At 55.2% G+C, this 14,430-nt stretch overlaps 3 protein-coding genes across 3 annotated transcripts; 2 read left to right on the plus strand and 1 right to left on the minus strand.

Moving 5' to 3' along the window:
* Positions 1 to 23: 23 nt before the first annotated feature.
* Positions 24 to 8,448, minus strand: CAOG_00633 (Rap1GAP). Its single transcript, XM_004365447.2, has 2 exons — positions 8,395 to 8,448; positions 24 to 7,008 (listed from the first exon to the last, which is right to left on the minus strand). Exon 2 carries the CDS (start codon positions 6,903 to 6,905, stop codon positions 528 to 530), a length of 6,378 nt encoding a protein of 2,125 aa, XP_004365504.2. The 5' UTR covers positions 6,906 to 7,008; positions 8,395 to 8,448; the 3' UTR covers positions 24 to 527.
* Positions 8,449 to 8,923: 475 nt separating this feature from the next.
* CAOG_00634 (hypothetical protein) lies at positions 8,924 to 12,425 on the plus strand. The gene is made up of 8 exons (XM_004365448.2): positions 8,924 to 9,452; positions 9,876 to 10,148; positions 10,285 to 10,387; positions 10,481 to 10,750; positions 10,864 to 11,214; positions 11,341 to 11,685; positions 11,796 to 11,926; positions 12,012 to 12,425. Exons 1-8 carry the CDS (start codon positions 9,007 to 9,009, stop codon positions 12,178 to 12,180), a joined length of 2,088 nt encoding a protein of 695 aa, XP_004365505.2. The 5' UTR covers positions 8,924 to 9,006; the 3' UTR covers positions 12,181 to 12,425.
* Positions 12,426 to 12,533: 108 nt separating this feature from the next.
* CAOG_00635 (hypothetical protein) lies at positions 12,534 to 14,416 on the plus strand (the record flags this gene model as incomplete). Its single annotated transcript, XM_004365449.1, has 2 exons — positions 12,534 to 12,914; positions 13,031 to 14,416. 2 exons carry the CDS (start codon positions 12,534 to 12,536, stop codon positions 14,414 to 14,416), a joined length of 1,767 nt encoding a protein of 588 aa, XP_004365506.1.
* Between the last annotated feature and the right edge of the window lie 14 nt (positions 14,417 to 14,430).

The raw sequence follows: 14,430 nt of genomic DNA on the forward strand, positions 1-14,430 counted from the left end.
TGTTGAAATCGTGGACAACAGATTTTCGTTAGAGATTTCTCTACTGTAGGAACATACTACAAAGGGAAGAATGTGACAGTCAAAACACAATACGACGACGAGCAACAGAAAAAGCAGAAAGCAAGAGGGAGAGAGGGAGAGATGGGGGGGGGGGGTGACTAGCACAGGAAAAGTACACAGGATGAATCAACACACAAAGAACGAAAAACCCTCACTCAGAAACATACAAGACCAGAAACAAAAAAGAGAGAAACAGATCACAAAGACACATGCAGATATATTTCATGAAAGGGCAATGCGGAGGGCGCCGCCTCCACGGAGCGCTTGCCGAGTAAATAGCGTGTTAGTGTTGTTGAAGTTGTTGTGTGGTCGCAGCGAGCCCAGCGTTGCGAAGAAGAAGAAGAAGAAGAAACAAACGACCAATGGCTGCGACGGGATTTTGCGTCGTGAGAGGAAATCCAGTGACAGTGAAAAGCAAAAGTAGGCGACGAAGAAAGCGTGAAGCAGCGGGCAGCAACAGTGCACGTTTAAGCGTCTGAGGAGGTGCCGCCCTCGGGATGAATGGAGGGCGAGGATGGGCCTGATGCGCTGGGGAGAGAGGTGTGGCTGGAATTGGGGCTGCCGCTCTCGCTGCCTGTCGGACCCGCATCCATCGATGCGCCACGGCGCATCTTGGTCGAATTGATGACCCGCTCCTTGGTTTTGCTCAAGGTGCGCTGCAGCACCGCTGACATTTTCTCGGAAGTCGAGGACGCCGAATCCGATCGAGAGCGCGACGCTGATGGGCGGGAGGGGCTGCCGCGACCTGGATGAGGGCCAGTGCTCATTGCGTCCAGTTCGCGCAGCATGTCGAACAGATCGGTTGAGGCCTCCTCGCGTGCGCTACGCGCCTGCATTGGCTTCATGGGCGAGTGCAGGCGAGCAGAGCCAGGTGCAGAGCTCGAACCTTCACCGTCGTAACCGGGAGACTTGGTCGCCGTGAGCGACGAACGAGTCGAATTGGGTTCGCTGGAATCTTCTTCGCTTTCGGCGATGGTAGACTCGTGTGCGAGCGGTGCGGGAGTTTCGGAAAGCGCCTCCGCGTACGAATTGGTGGACTGAAGGCGTCGGTTGGCGCCGCGTTCTGCCTGGGAGGGTGGAGGCGCCGTGTTGATGGTGAGTGGCTGGACCACGCCGTTCTCGTCAAGTCGCGTTCCGGAGAGCCGACGCCCAGACTTGACCTGTGCGGGTGCGAGGCTTGAGGAAGTCGTCGATGTGGCTGTTGTTGTTGTTGTTGTTGCGGCTACATCTGCTGCTGCTGCTGCTGTTGCTTCGTCTGTTGTTGTTGGCGCTGATGCATCGTCGAGTGGTTCCGGATCATCATTGAGGCTCGTTTCGGGGGCATCTTCGAGCAAGTGCATTTGCTGCTCAAGGCTCAAGCGGCTGAACGAGACCTCGCGAGGCAGCAACAAGTCGACCTTCTCTTCCGAGGAGGCAGATGGCAGACCCTGCTTGTTGGGTTGGGACGGGACGGGGGCTGGCGACGTCGGGGACTTGGGCGACGCGGCTTCACCAACCGGTGTTTGCGAGCGACTGCTGCGCGCTCGGGCGGCGGCCTGGCTAACGTCGTCCGCCTTGCCTCGACTTGCCGTGCGGAGAACTGAAGCGACAGACTTGATATTCCGCAACATGCCCTTCTTTTTCTTGTCGTCGTCCTTGGCCGGGAACGAAAAGTCGCCGCTAACAGCAGGCATCGACGACATTGACGCGGACACTGGAGACAATCCTCCCGAGCCAGCGCTGGGCATCGAAGCCATGGATGCAGCGGTGCCGGTAAGCGACCGGCGGCGCGGCTTTGGCGAGAGCGAAGGGCTCTTCGAATCCGATGGCACGGCGAGATCAGAATTGGACGTCGTCGTACTCGATGTAGCAGAGCCGGTGCGACGCGCAGTCTCCGGGCTGGTGGACAGGTTCTCGGCGGAGCGCGCCATCTCGGCGCTGTCGTTGCCAGTTGGAACATGGGCGGCAGCGCGGCCAGTTTCAAGAACCGAACGGCCAGCGGCGCGGTTGCTCTTGCGCTCGGCAAAAACGCCTTGCATCTCCTCGAAAAGCACGCCCATCGATTTCATCTTCTTGGCAACGGACGCCGACACCGATGGGGATGCGTCGTTGAATTTGCCAAACGTGTCAATCGTGTCCTTGAGCAAGCCGTGTCGCGTGCGGCGCGCCAGATTTTGAAAGCCGGGCGAAGACAAGGCGGCATTCTCGGCGTTGATCAACTTGGCCAACAGGAATTCTCGCAACTCGGGGCCCTTCTGGAAGACATACGCCTCAATCAGCCGGGGGCCAAACCCGGGAACGTCCTTGCGGGAGATGACCGTGACGCGATAGCGCATCGCATGGGTGTTTGCATTTTCCACTTGAATGACAATGAAAACGTGCAAAAAGTGCGATCGGATGCAATCCGGAACGAAAGGAGTCTCTCCCTCGACAAAAATGATGCTCACAATGTCATTGCCAATGTGTCGCTTGCGCTGCACTTGCTGAGGGTCGTTGGAAAAGTACGGCAAAAGCGTAGAAACGTGGAACATGATTTCACGGTGGTTCCAGGTGGTGTAGACCGAATGGGTGCCGCACTGATCTTGCTTGACATCGAGGCCCGCCTTGTACTTGGTCCAGCCCTTTAGCCGAACCTTGTCGCCAATCATGGTGAGGAAATCGTCAAAGACTGGGGAGCCGTGCTCGTTGCCAAACATTTCTTCCTCCTTGGTCTGCCCGTCCTTCACGTAAACAATGCCAAACTTGAAGTGACGAACAATCTTGTGCTCGTCAAAGCGCAGAATGACGTCCATGGCGTCCGGGTAGAGAACAGGATGGAACTTTTTGTAGCCCTTAAAGTCGGGTGCCACCTGTCGGACAATGGACGAAGGAGAGATTTTGCCACTCTTGCCAGAGCCGCTGGTCAGCTCCTCGGCCGTGACGGCTCGCCGAATGTCAAGGTCAAGGGTACGCAGAATAACACGATAAATGTCCTCGTTGCGCTCCTTGTCCTTCTCACGACGAAGCGAAAGAAGAGCTGGGCCCAGCGTTTCATCTTCTGCATAGTAATTCCAGTGCCCGCGGCCGTAAAAGTGTGTGCGGTAGTAGTGGGCGCCGTCGTCCACATGCTCGAGCTCAATGTCGAAGGCGAGCTTGCCAACTTCCTCCTTGCGAATGACGTGGCGTGCTTCCTCAACCCATCCATCAATCGCGGTCACCAGCGGCCTGTGCGGGTCGTACTCGCGAATGGGAGCTTCCGGAGCGGACTCGGCAACAACTACGCTGGTCGCAGCAGCAACACCCGCAACGCTCGCAACGCTCGCAGACTCTTCCGACTGCGCGACAGGGCTGGTTTCCTGAGCGGGCGGTGAGACTTCAACCGGCGAGAGAGGCACGGACGGAGCATTTTGGGAGACTGGGGATGGCAAGGGGTCGGGAGTCTCCGAGGTCTGCTGAGCATTGTCCGATTGTCGCCGCGACAGGCGCTTGACTTCGGTCGCGAATCGATAGAACGTGTTATCGTCCTTGAAGTCTTGGGCTGGGCCGTCCATGGCATACAGCAAGTCTCCAGCAGTCGTCAGTTCGACACCGAGGGCAACAGCGGCAGTGCGCGAACTGGCCTCGCCCGCAGCAATCATCCAGTCAACAAACTCGGAGCCAACAAGAGTTTGCGGATAGTTGCGCAAGCGGAGGCGTCGATCTTTGACCAGGGACTCGAGGGCGTTCGTATCAACCAGCTTGCCAAAGAGACGGTCGCCAAGCCGCTGCTGCTGCGAAGTGACGCTCGGGATGGATGCAGAGGAGGCTTTGGTGCGCAAAACGGGAGAGTCCGCACCGACACTCGCCTTCGCTGGCGCGGGCTCTGGAACTGCGACAACAGCAACAGAGGCAGAAGAGGGACTGAGCGGAGGTGCCGACTCGGCTGCAACAGCCGAATGTTGCGAAGTGTGCGAAGTGGAGGAAGAAGACTGCAGCGGGAGCTTCAGCAACGCAGACATGTCCGAAAGCAGACCTCCGCCGAGCGGAACGGCTGGGACGGATGTGCCGGACGGCTGCTGACTGAGCCGAGAATGCTGGCTGTGCATGGAGGTGGCATCGCCGGCAGAATCCTCGTCGGCCATGGACGCCGCTTCCGACTGACCAGCGCCGGGAAGGGTACTGTGCGATGAAGCAGTCACAGCCGAGAGCGATGCGGCGAGCAATGCAGCGTGCTCCTTGGAATCGGCGATAAAATGGAACATTTGCTCGCCGTCCTCGAAATCGTGCTCGAGAGATACATGGGAGAGAACGCCAAAATCAATAAACTGCTGCCCGAGGGCAACAGCATCACGACGCGAGGGGGCTTCCTCGTTGGCCACGAGCCAATCGACCAGCTTGCTGCCCATCAAACAGGTGCGATGGACCTTCAGGCGGGCACGACGGTCCTTCAGCAAACCGTCGGCAGATACGCGCTCGTGCAGCTGAGCACCGTGAGCTTTAATCCGCGCTGCATCCATCGGGTGAGACGTAATGTTGCTGGCCACGCGCATGAGAATGCCGTCAGGGACATCGGGAGCCCCAGCAGAACCATGCGAGCCGTCAGCGCCGCTGCCGCTGCTGGAAATGCTGAGCTTGCGACCGTCGACAGGGCTGCCTGCAGAGCCATCGCGGGATGGCATGCGCGCGGTGGCTCGACGCGATGCGCTGCTTGACTTGCTTGTTGCGGCCTTCTTGGCAGCCTTTTCGGCTTGCTTCTCTGTCTTTTCCATTTCGAGGTGGAAGCGGTCGGCGGTGAATTGGTACAACAGAAGCTCGTCCTTGAACGCGTGCTCGTCCACAACGTGTGCGATAATCTTGTTTTCGAGCAGCTGCTGAGCCAAGGTGACACCCTCGTCGCGCGTCCAAACCTCCTTGATGGTGATGAGGTAGTCGATAAACTCCGAGCCGAAAAAGCAGCGCGGGTAGGTGCGCAAGCGATAGCGGCGATCCTTGATGATCTGTCGTCCACTTTGGTGGCACGAGCGATAGAGGACCTCGCCCTTCACGAAAATGTTATCCGTGTCGGAAATGGAGGGCTTGTGACGAGCCGCGGCGAGAGAGCGGTAGTACTGCTGGCCCTCAGCAACAGACACGAGTCTTTCAGAGTTTGTGACAACACCACTGCTCGAGCCAATGGACTCAGAGTCGAACGCTGGAGCAGAAGCCGTGGACATCATCGACATGGGACGGTTTGGCGCATGCAGCGACGAGGTCATGCCTGTCGACGCGAGCGAATCCACGTCGAACGAGTCGTCGTCTTCGAGCTCATCGAGCTCGTCGCGATTGCTCGGTGCGGCCACCGCATCGGGCGTATCGACGGAACTCTGTGTCACCGTCAGCCGAGGAGCGCCCGACGGAGTGGGTGTGGTTGGCGTGGTCGGGGATGAATCGTCCTGTGCGTTGTCACTCGACTCGTGCGAAGCGAGCACCAGCGGTGTTGGCTCGACAGCGGCATCGGACACGTCCTGGGGCTTCTTTGAAGGCGAGGCGTGGGGAGTCGTGTCGGCATCGCCGCTTCCGTCAACGTTCACGACGGGGACTTCCACCGCCAGATGCGAAGTGTTGACATGCGCGTCGTGATGATGATGATGATGGTGATGATGGTGCGGCTCTTCCACGTCATCAATGGACGTTTCGACGGTCGACGGAGCGGGCTCGTCAAGCGATGTTTCGACTCCCAACCCAGTCTCGATATCAAACCCAATTTCGGCGCTGAAATCTGTCATTGGCTCTGGCTCTGGCTCTGGCTGTGGCACGGGAGCAGCGATGATGGGTTCTGCGCGCGGTTTCGCGACGACAAGGTCGTCGTCGTTCAAGGTTGAGCCTGTAAACCCACGACTGTCGAGAATATCGTCGTCCTCATCGTCGATGGCGTCAAGATCTGGCATGCTGCCAGTCGCGCGGAACGTCAGGTCCTCCTCACTGCCAGTCTCAAACGAGACTGTCGGTAGCGAGCCGGATGTTGCTTGAGAGCGGGAGTCACCGTCGAGCGCGGCCGTCGGGGCCTCGGAGTTGTCTTCGGCCGTGCTGACTGCTGCTGCTGCCGGGTGGCCGACCACATCCTCCGGAGAACCAGTCGCCGGCTGCAATCCATGCTTGCGCGCAATCTCATGGCTCGAGGCATCAGCTCGACCCTCCGTCGCAGCCGGGGAGTCGACCGAGTCGACCGAATCTGTAGATGAAGGCCTCGAGTCCGAGATGTGGACGTTCCCGGTGGATGATGAACGGGCACTAGCGGCAGCAGGGTCGGCAAGAGAGCCGCTGGATTGCGAGTTGGACTTTGAGCTGGGAAGAAAGGGGACGGAGCGAGCGGCAAGATTGCCAGTGCTGCCCCGCATTGCCGTGGCCGAGGCCATACCTGTGCTGCTCCGCGATGCAGAGTGGTGCATCAGCGTGGACGGCGCAATACCGCGGCGCGCGGCGTAATCTGCCGTTGCCGCGCGGACTGTCGAGGGGCTGCGGGACACGTGAGCGGTGAGTTGGGCCGGGCGTGATCCTCCGTCAGAGGGACTCGCCGCATCAATGGCGTCAAGGTCGGGCTGGGTGCCAGTGTGAATGGTGTTGCGCCTTCGTGTGGGAACCGGCGAGGCACGCGCGGCCATGCTATTCCGGTGGCTGTCGCAATACAGGCTGTTGCCGTCGCGCTTGCCGTAGCTGACTTGTGACATGACCTTCGAGCACACGCAGCAACGAAAGCACGACTGGTGGTACGTCTCGTTGTACATTACCAGGCGCTCCATCATGTAAACGGCATTGCCGCAGACAACGCACTGCTCTGGCGGAACATTCCATTCGCGGCTTCCTCCTGCCCCTGGCGACGAGGCAGACGACGTGCCAGTCATATTGGTTACGCTACCGTGGCGACTCATGGCTGATACGATCGTTTGAACAGAGCCAAGTCGACAGAGACGAGTCGAATAAAGGAAAAAAAAAAAAAAAAAAAGAGGCTGGCAAGAACAAGAACGAACCAACCTAACAAGCTTGCAAGCCAAGCAAAGGAGGTGAAAAGCAAGTGAGTGCATGTTTGGGTGCCGAGAAAGAGTGTGTGTGTTGCAGACGATGGGAAAAGAAGCCAGAAATTGACGCTTAGACGCTGTTGCGAAGCAGAGAGCAGGTCGAGTCGAGTGCCAGCGAGCGCAGACAGACACCCGCGGTCGCATTGCCACATGCGGCACCAACCAAGCACGGTGGTTTCGTTCGCACTCTCATTGAATGTCGCGCTCGCAGCGAGCCAAACGACCGACCTCGTTCGTTGTTGCTTTTTTTCGCACCCAAATTTTAAAATAAATAAAAAAAAACTTTTGAAAATCGATAAAAGTAAATAAAAAATAAAAAATAAAAGACGAAAAATAAAAAACAAATCAAACAAAAGAACGTTGCTGCTTGTTGTGCGAGTCGATGGCCCCTGTCCGTCATGTTGCATGCAACGACGCTTGATGAGCAACCAAAGACCAGACCAGTGCAATCGCACTCAGCCGTGTGCGCCTGCACGATGCGACCGAGCAGCCAGCCGAGCTGTGTGTGCTGTTTGAAAATTCGTTGCTGCTTTTTTTTTTCTTTTTCTTTTTTTTTTTCAAAAAGCGATTCGGGTCAAAGGTCGAGATTCGCAGCCAATACAGACAGTCTAGACTCGCAGTCATGACCCAAGGCGCCAATGACGCGGCTCCACTTCAGTGGTGCAATCCCTGCATGTATCCAGCAGCGGAAAGAACGCAGGGGACACTCGCATCGAACTAACTCGAAAAAACAAAAAAGCGGTTGGCTCGTCGCATTGCGCTGCAAATGGTCGTTCCAACGCTGCAAACCACGAGCGCGGAGAAGCGATGGATGGCATGTCACAGCAACCCAAGGGCAAGCACGTGCACGATCAAATCGACGATGCGGGGCTTCCGACTGCCTCGGACAAGATTCAGAGTGACAAAAGAATGGAACTGGAACCGCAAAAAAAAAAAAAAAAAAAAAAAAAGAGGTGAGATCGACCTTCGAGGGCTGCCCCGCCCTTCCGCCGTCCACCTTCACCTGCACAAGCACCCTGCAGCATCACGTTGGTCATCTCTCGAGTTGACAGATGGCTGGACACGTGCAGCCCCAAACGGGCGCCCGGCTGCAAGCACACAAGCGGGCTGACGATTGCAGCTCCCCTGCATTCTACCACTTCCTCTTGCTCTGGGCACGCAGCCGAAAGAAAGGGACCAGTCCTGCCCTCTACCCCCACGATCCACACTTCCAATGCACCCCTGCTGCTTCCACAGGACCGAACAGTGGATCGTCGATCGTCCTCCACACCTTCGCAAAGGTTCGATTGTTTTCAAACCACTGTTTTCAAAAATAATAATAACAAAAAATAAAAATATGTACCAGAAAAAAAAAACGGAAAAAAAAATGAAAAAATGAAAAAAAAATGAAAAAAGGACTACAATTTATTTGATTCATTCCAAAATACAAAATGTCCATGTCATGGATTGGATTCACCTCGAACTGTAGATCACACACGCAATGAATAAAGGAGCACACAAAAAAGAACTTGCGAGGACTTGGATCTGCAAAAAGGCGGAGCAAGATGCAAGATGTTCGTCCGACTGGTGATTTGGCAAAATTTGCATTCAGGCAGCTCGTTCCCGGCGGTCGCAGTCGAGGCAAGTGAACCACTGCAAACAACGCATGGTGGGGATTGGAAATTCCGTAGCGGGGAGATTGGGGCTTGGCACTGGATTGCAAAAACACCTCAAAACAAAAACGGCAAAAAACACTTGCCTCAAACAAAGCTCCCTGTTCGTCCATCTCGACCCCCATTTCGATTGAAGTCTCAGCGTGCAACAAAGAAAAACAAATCTGCCAAACAAAAATCAGCTCTCCTTTTGACGCCGGATCATTCCAACTTTTTCTGTGTTTCTCTTTTTTTTTTTTTTTTGACTTGCGTTTCGCCAAACGGTTTCGGTTTCAAACCAACTTCAGGCTGAACAACAAACTATGAGCGCCTTCTCGTCGACCTCGTCAACCTCTTCCTCAATGAGCAGCTCGAGCCGCCGCCAGACGCTCGGAGCCGTGTCCACCAACGACACGAACATTATGCGAGGCCGCGCGTCGCTGGGTGCTTCACGCGTCTCGATGGTCAAGCCGCCCCCGCCAGCCGCTGCGAATGCCGCTGCATACACCTCCACCAGCGCCTACACTAGCAATACATCCATGATTGGCGGCATGGTGTTTACAGCGCCCGCAGCCTCGGCGTTCATGGCCAAGACGCCGACAAAGAGCGGCGGCGGCGGCAACTTTCTGGCACCGACCTTCAGCAACTCTGCCAAAAAGTCCTCGCGCAAGAGCATCACTGGCCGCACTTCCATTGGCAATGCCAACGCGTTTCTCGGACTCGGCACTGGTGCAGAGCGCGCAACCCAACCACGCACATCCCTGTCGCGGTAGGTGTTTTTCTTGCTTTCTTGTTCGATTTTCAAACAAACCGTTTGAAACGGTTTGAAACGATTTTTTGTTTTTGGTTGGCGGTTTCCCGCTCGCTCTGTCCCTTCTTTCATCCTTCCTCCTGCCTCCCTCTCCTGTTTTGCCTTCTGCCTCTGTTCTGTTGCCATGCTCGACTCTGTTTGTTTCGGCCTGTTGGCGGAAACTGGCTTTCTGGCATATCTCAATCAGGCTGTTCAACGTTTGACAGTTTGAAATTTGTTTCGCGCTGTCAAAAACCTCGATTCCGCTTTTTTTATTTTGCGTTTTTTATTTTGCGTTTTTTTTTTCTTGGGTTGTTTTTTTCTTGGTTTTTTTTTTTCATTTTATCAAAACCAATCATCACACACGCACTCATTCAATGCAAACTTATGAAACCATCACAGTCGCTCGAGCATCTTTGACAAGCCAGCATCGTCGATCGTCAAGGACCCGCGCCCGCTCAGCGACAAAACCTACATGGCTGACAGCATTCGCAACTTGATGAGCTTTTTGACGCAGCACGGCTACAGCACCGCCGTTAACGTTAAGATGCTCTCGTCTCCCAGTGTGACCGACTTTCAGCGCATGTTCAAGTTCCTCTATGCCCATCTTGACGCTAGCTACCCGTTTGCTGGCAAGCTTGAAGATGAAATTCCAGTGTTGTTCAAGCGCATGAAGTGTGTATTATGCAATACGTATCGTTTGGTGGTGATGGCTCGACAGCAAGGATTCACGAGCAGCTGACCTTTCTTGTTTTTGTGGGTTTTGTTGTTTTTGGTTCTGTTTTTTTGTTTTTTGATTTGTTTTTTGTAGGTATCCATTCACCATCAGCAAGAGCAGCCTTTTCGCAGTCGGATCTCCTCATACATGGCCCACTTTGTTAGGTGCCCTGAGCTGGCTTGTCGAGCTTGTGACAGTACGTGAAAGACAAATGAATTTTTTTTTGTTTCTTCCGTCTTGTTATTGTTGTTCTTCGAGCGAAAAGCGACTCACGCGGTTTTTCTGACAGTACTCAATGTCTGTCGATCCCATGGCATGCCTGTTCCCATCGGTGGGCGACGGGTTTGATCAAGAACTCCGAAGCGACAACCAAATCTTTTTCGAATACCTGTCGCGCGCCTACGTGTCCTTCCTCGAAGGGAGCGACAACTATGACGATTTGCGCGCCGAATTGGCCAACACTTTTGATGCACGAAACGTGATGATTGACCGGGATGTGGAGCGTCTCACCCAAGAAAAGGATGCATACCTTGCCGAGATTGAGGAAAGCCGCAAACCTGTAAGACTCCTCTCAAAGTTTAGACACTAGACTGTCCTCTCTTGCTCATTGTTGTTGTCTTATGCTAACATCTATTCCGACCGCGTATGTTTTGCTTCCGATCATGATTGCAGTCGCCTCTGGAAGCGATCGAGGCGCGCCGCAAGCTGATGGTGTCGGACAAGGACAAGTTCCTCAAGTATGTGCAAAACTTGGAACAACACAAGGTGGCCAACGAGCGCAAGTTGGACGACCACGCTCAAGAAGTGACTGCCGCCAAGCGCGAACTCGACCAGTTGCATCAAGATCGCGCGCAGCTGCAGGCGCAAATTGACGCACAAGATATGAGCCCGGCGGATGTTGAGCGCATCACCAAGGAACGGCAACAGGTGGACGAAGCTCTCCGCGCTGCGGTAGTTGCGCGCGAGGAGATGGAGCGCATTGCCTGGGAGCGCGAAATGCAAGTGACTCGCAAGATTGCAGAGGTAGGCAAAGCGAACCAAAACAGCAAAATCTGGTTTATTCATTTTGGTAGCCTTCGCGTTGATGATTTCTCACTGACCACATCTCTCTCCAAAAACAAAACAACAACCAAACTGCTACAAACTCAGATGGAGCAAATGATCTCGGCCTACAACAAGCTGGCAGAAACATTGATGATCATTCCCACTGACGCTGTCAACGCCGACGGCGTGGACTTTGAAATCCAACTGAACATGAACGGCTCAAACCCACACAGCGTGCTCAATGTGGACGTTAACGAGCATGCCCGCCCGGCGCTGACCCGGCTGCGCGAAAAGTTCACCGTGCAACATCAGCTTGCCACCGAGCAACTGGCAAGCTGCCAGGAGCGCCTCGAGCAGGAAGCCGAGATGGTGACGGAGCGTGAGACCGAGGTGAATGTGCTGGAGAGCAAAGCCGCCAAGATTGAGCAAGAGCAGCGCGCCGAAAAGGAGGTGAGTCGCGTTTGGTCTGGGGTGATTACTGCGGGACGTGCCGTTTGATTGGAATCATCTCAAAGTGTGCTCATCGTCCCCCCCCCCAAAAAAAAAAACATCCATGACAGGCTCTGCTGCATGAGTACAAGGAGCAGTCGGATGTCATCTTGGAACTCGAGCAGCAGCTAAAGCAGTTGCGCATGGGCGCCAATGCAGGCTTGATGGAAAGCGAGCGGCAAGTCAAGAAGGCCAAGAGCGAGTACGTTCATCGTGTGGCGTTGTGTTTGGCTTGTGTAGGGCTCCAAAGTCTACGCTGGGAACTAAACTGCGCTGTTTGTGAACAGGCTTGATGCGGCCCTCGCCCAGTGTGATCAGGAGAAGAACGAGTGCAATGCTGTTATTGTCAAGACCTTGGAGCTCGTGACTGCGCACAAAACTCGCATTCAAGAGCGACTCGCGCAAGTCAAGAGTGTCGGTGCTCGGATTCATCGCGAGGTGCAATCGGCCATGTAAAGTTTCAGGCTTCCCTCCAAGATTTTTCGGGAGCATTCCCACATGTTGTGATTTCTTGTTGTTGTCGTCGATTGTTGTCGTTGTTGATTGATGTTGATGCCCCCCCCCCCGCCTTCTCCCTGTGTTCTTGCTTGTGCCTGTTTTGCCCCTGTGCTCCTTGTACTCTTTTTTTTTTGCATGACTGAACAGAGACGTCGAGTTGAAGCTTTTTTTTCTGCTGTGAAGTTGAAGAAAACAAAACAAATAGATCAAAATTGTTTGTTTTTAGATCAAACATTTTCGCATTGTTTTGATTTTTTTTTTTTTTTTTTTTCGGGGCGGATCATTTCTTGTTTTATTAATTCCGCCAACAAATGTCGAAATCGACGGGTGCGCAAGCCACCGGCGTCCGCACAGGCGACAAGAAGGCGAGTGCCGCAGCAGCAGCAGCAACAGCAGCAGGAGTGGTTCGTGGCGCCAGTCTCAATGCGCGCGCGCGGAAGGGCACCACGACGGTGGAGGAGACCCGCAAACTCTACGCAATGACGCCGAAAGAAGCCGCCGCCGATTACACTGAGGCCGAGCCGGGCGTGCTCGCCACGCTGATCTGCATCGCGTACCTCGGCGTGGAGTGGCTGTGGCTGCGACACGTGATGGACGGCTACAATGCGTGGCAGGATGCAAAGGCCAATGCTACTCTGGCCGAAGGCGGAGGAATCGTGCCCCAGCTGCCAACACGTCCATTGTTCATGCGGGTATTCCGATCTTCTTCACGGCCATCGCGTGCGAGTTTGTCGTTTCCATCCTCGTGCGCCCAGGCACCTTCCGTCTGTCCGAGCTCGTGTTTGATATGAGCACCGGAATGATGCAGCAATTGCTCGAAATGTTCATCTCCGTCGCGGCCAACTTTGCCGGCTTGACCCTGGTCGCGATGGTCCCCTATGCCTACATCTTCGATCACTATCGTATTGCCGACATTGATGGACCTGCTGGGTGGATTGGCACGATTCTGGCGCGCGACTTTGCCTACTATGTCTTCCACTACGCGTCGCATCGCTGCGCAGCCCTGTGGGCCATCCATGGTGTTCATCACGCGCCGTCCGAGTTCAACTATGGCGTCAACCTGGCGCAAGGTGCGCTGCAAACCGTGGCGTCTGCTCCCTTCTTTGCTCCTCTCGCCCTGTTCTTCAACCCGCAAATTTTCGCCATTGTCTACCCAATGTCCAAAATCTACGGCTTTTTTACGCATACGCGCCTCGTTGGCAAGCCGTACCTGCTCCAGACAATCTTTGTGCTGCCGCCCGCCCATCGCGTGCACCATGCGGGCGCTCCTTCCTGGTACATTGACAAGAACTACGGCGAAGTGTTTACCATTTGGGACCGCATTTTCGGCACATGGCAGGATGAGGATGTCCGCCCAATCTTTGGACACGTCACGCCGATGGCCTCGTGGAATCCCTTCGAGTCGCAGTTTGCCATCTGGCGCAAGCTCGCTGAGAAGGCCTCAACCTGCTCGTCCGTCACCGACAAGATTTGGTGCTTCCTCGGGCCCCCTGGCTGGGACCCCAAGACTGGCGGCGAGTATCCTCTGCCAGACACCACCCCCTACAATGCTGTCAAGTACGACTCGCGCCTCCCCACCTTTGAAACAGCGTACTGCGGCGTGCAATACCTCGTCAGCCTTGCGGTCGGCGTTGTCATTCTGGTCGCGCATCGGCGATTCCCTTCGTACTACTCTGTGGTCGGTCTGGCTGCTCTCGTGGTTCTCGGCGTGACGCTTGCGGGCCGACTGTTTGATCGCACCCGCCAAGCCGCATTGCTCGAAATTTTCCGTTTGCTCGTCGCGGTGCCGGTGACCCTTGTGTTTCTGCTGTACGATGCTGGGTTGATTTCCAACGTGGCTCAGCTGTGGTCTGGCTTGGACTTTTGGCACACGCTGGCCGAAACGCTGAACAGCCGATTGGTGCACTTGCCGCCTTCAGTGCCCGCGGAGATGGTCTTTGTCCTGCCCCTCGTGTTTGTCCTCATGAGCGCCGTTGCCATTGGCCTCCGCCTGGACACTTTTGCACCAGAGTCGGACGACGCTTGGCTCAAGCGGGTGTGGATTCCCGAAATTGGCCGCAACTTCAAGCAGTCCCTGCAGGACGCCAACATTCAATTCTGGAAGTCCGCTCCTGCACCTGCGCATGCTCATGCTGATTCCACCAAATCCGCTGTCAAGCGTGGCTCCAAGCAAAATGCGAAAAAGGTCCAATGAAGGGAAACGGCTGG

The sequence above is a fragment of the Capsaspora owczarzaki genome, assembly GCF_000151315.2.
Source record: "Capsaspora owczarzaki ATCC 30864 unplaced genomic scaffold supercont2.1, whole genome shotgun sequence".
In the NCBI taxonomy this organism is placed as follows: domain Eukaryota; class Filasterea; order Ministeriida; family Capsasporidae; genus Capsaspora; species Capsaspora owczarzaki.

Coding starts and splice junctions, on each gene's coding strand:
- CAOG_00633 (XM_004365447.2), bottom strand. CDS start 6,905: ATGAGTCGCCACGGTAGCGTAACCAATATGACTGGCACGTCGTCTGCC.
- CAOG_00634 (XM_004365448.2), top strand. CDS start 9,007: ATGAGCGCCTTCTCGTCGACCTCGTCAACCTCTTCCTCAATGAGCAGC. Junction 10,388..10,480: donor GGCTTGTCGAGCTTGTGACA/GTACGTGAAAGA, acceptor TTTTTCTGACAG/TACTCAATGTCTGTCGATCC. Junction 10,751..10,863: donor TTGAGGAAAGCCGCAAACCT/GTAAGACTCCTC, acceptor TCATGATTGCAG/TCGCCTCTGGAAGCGATCGA.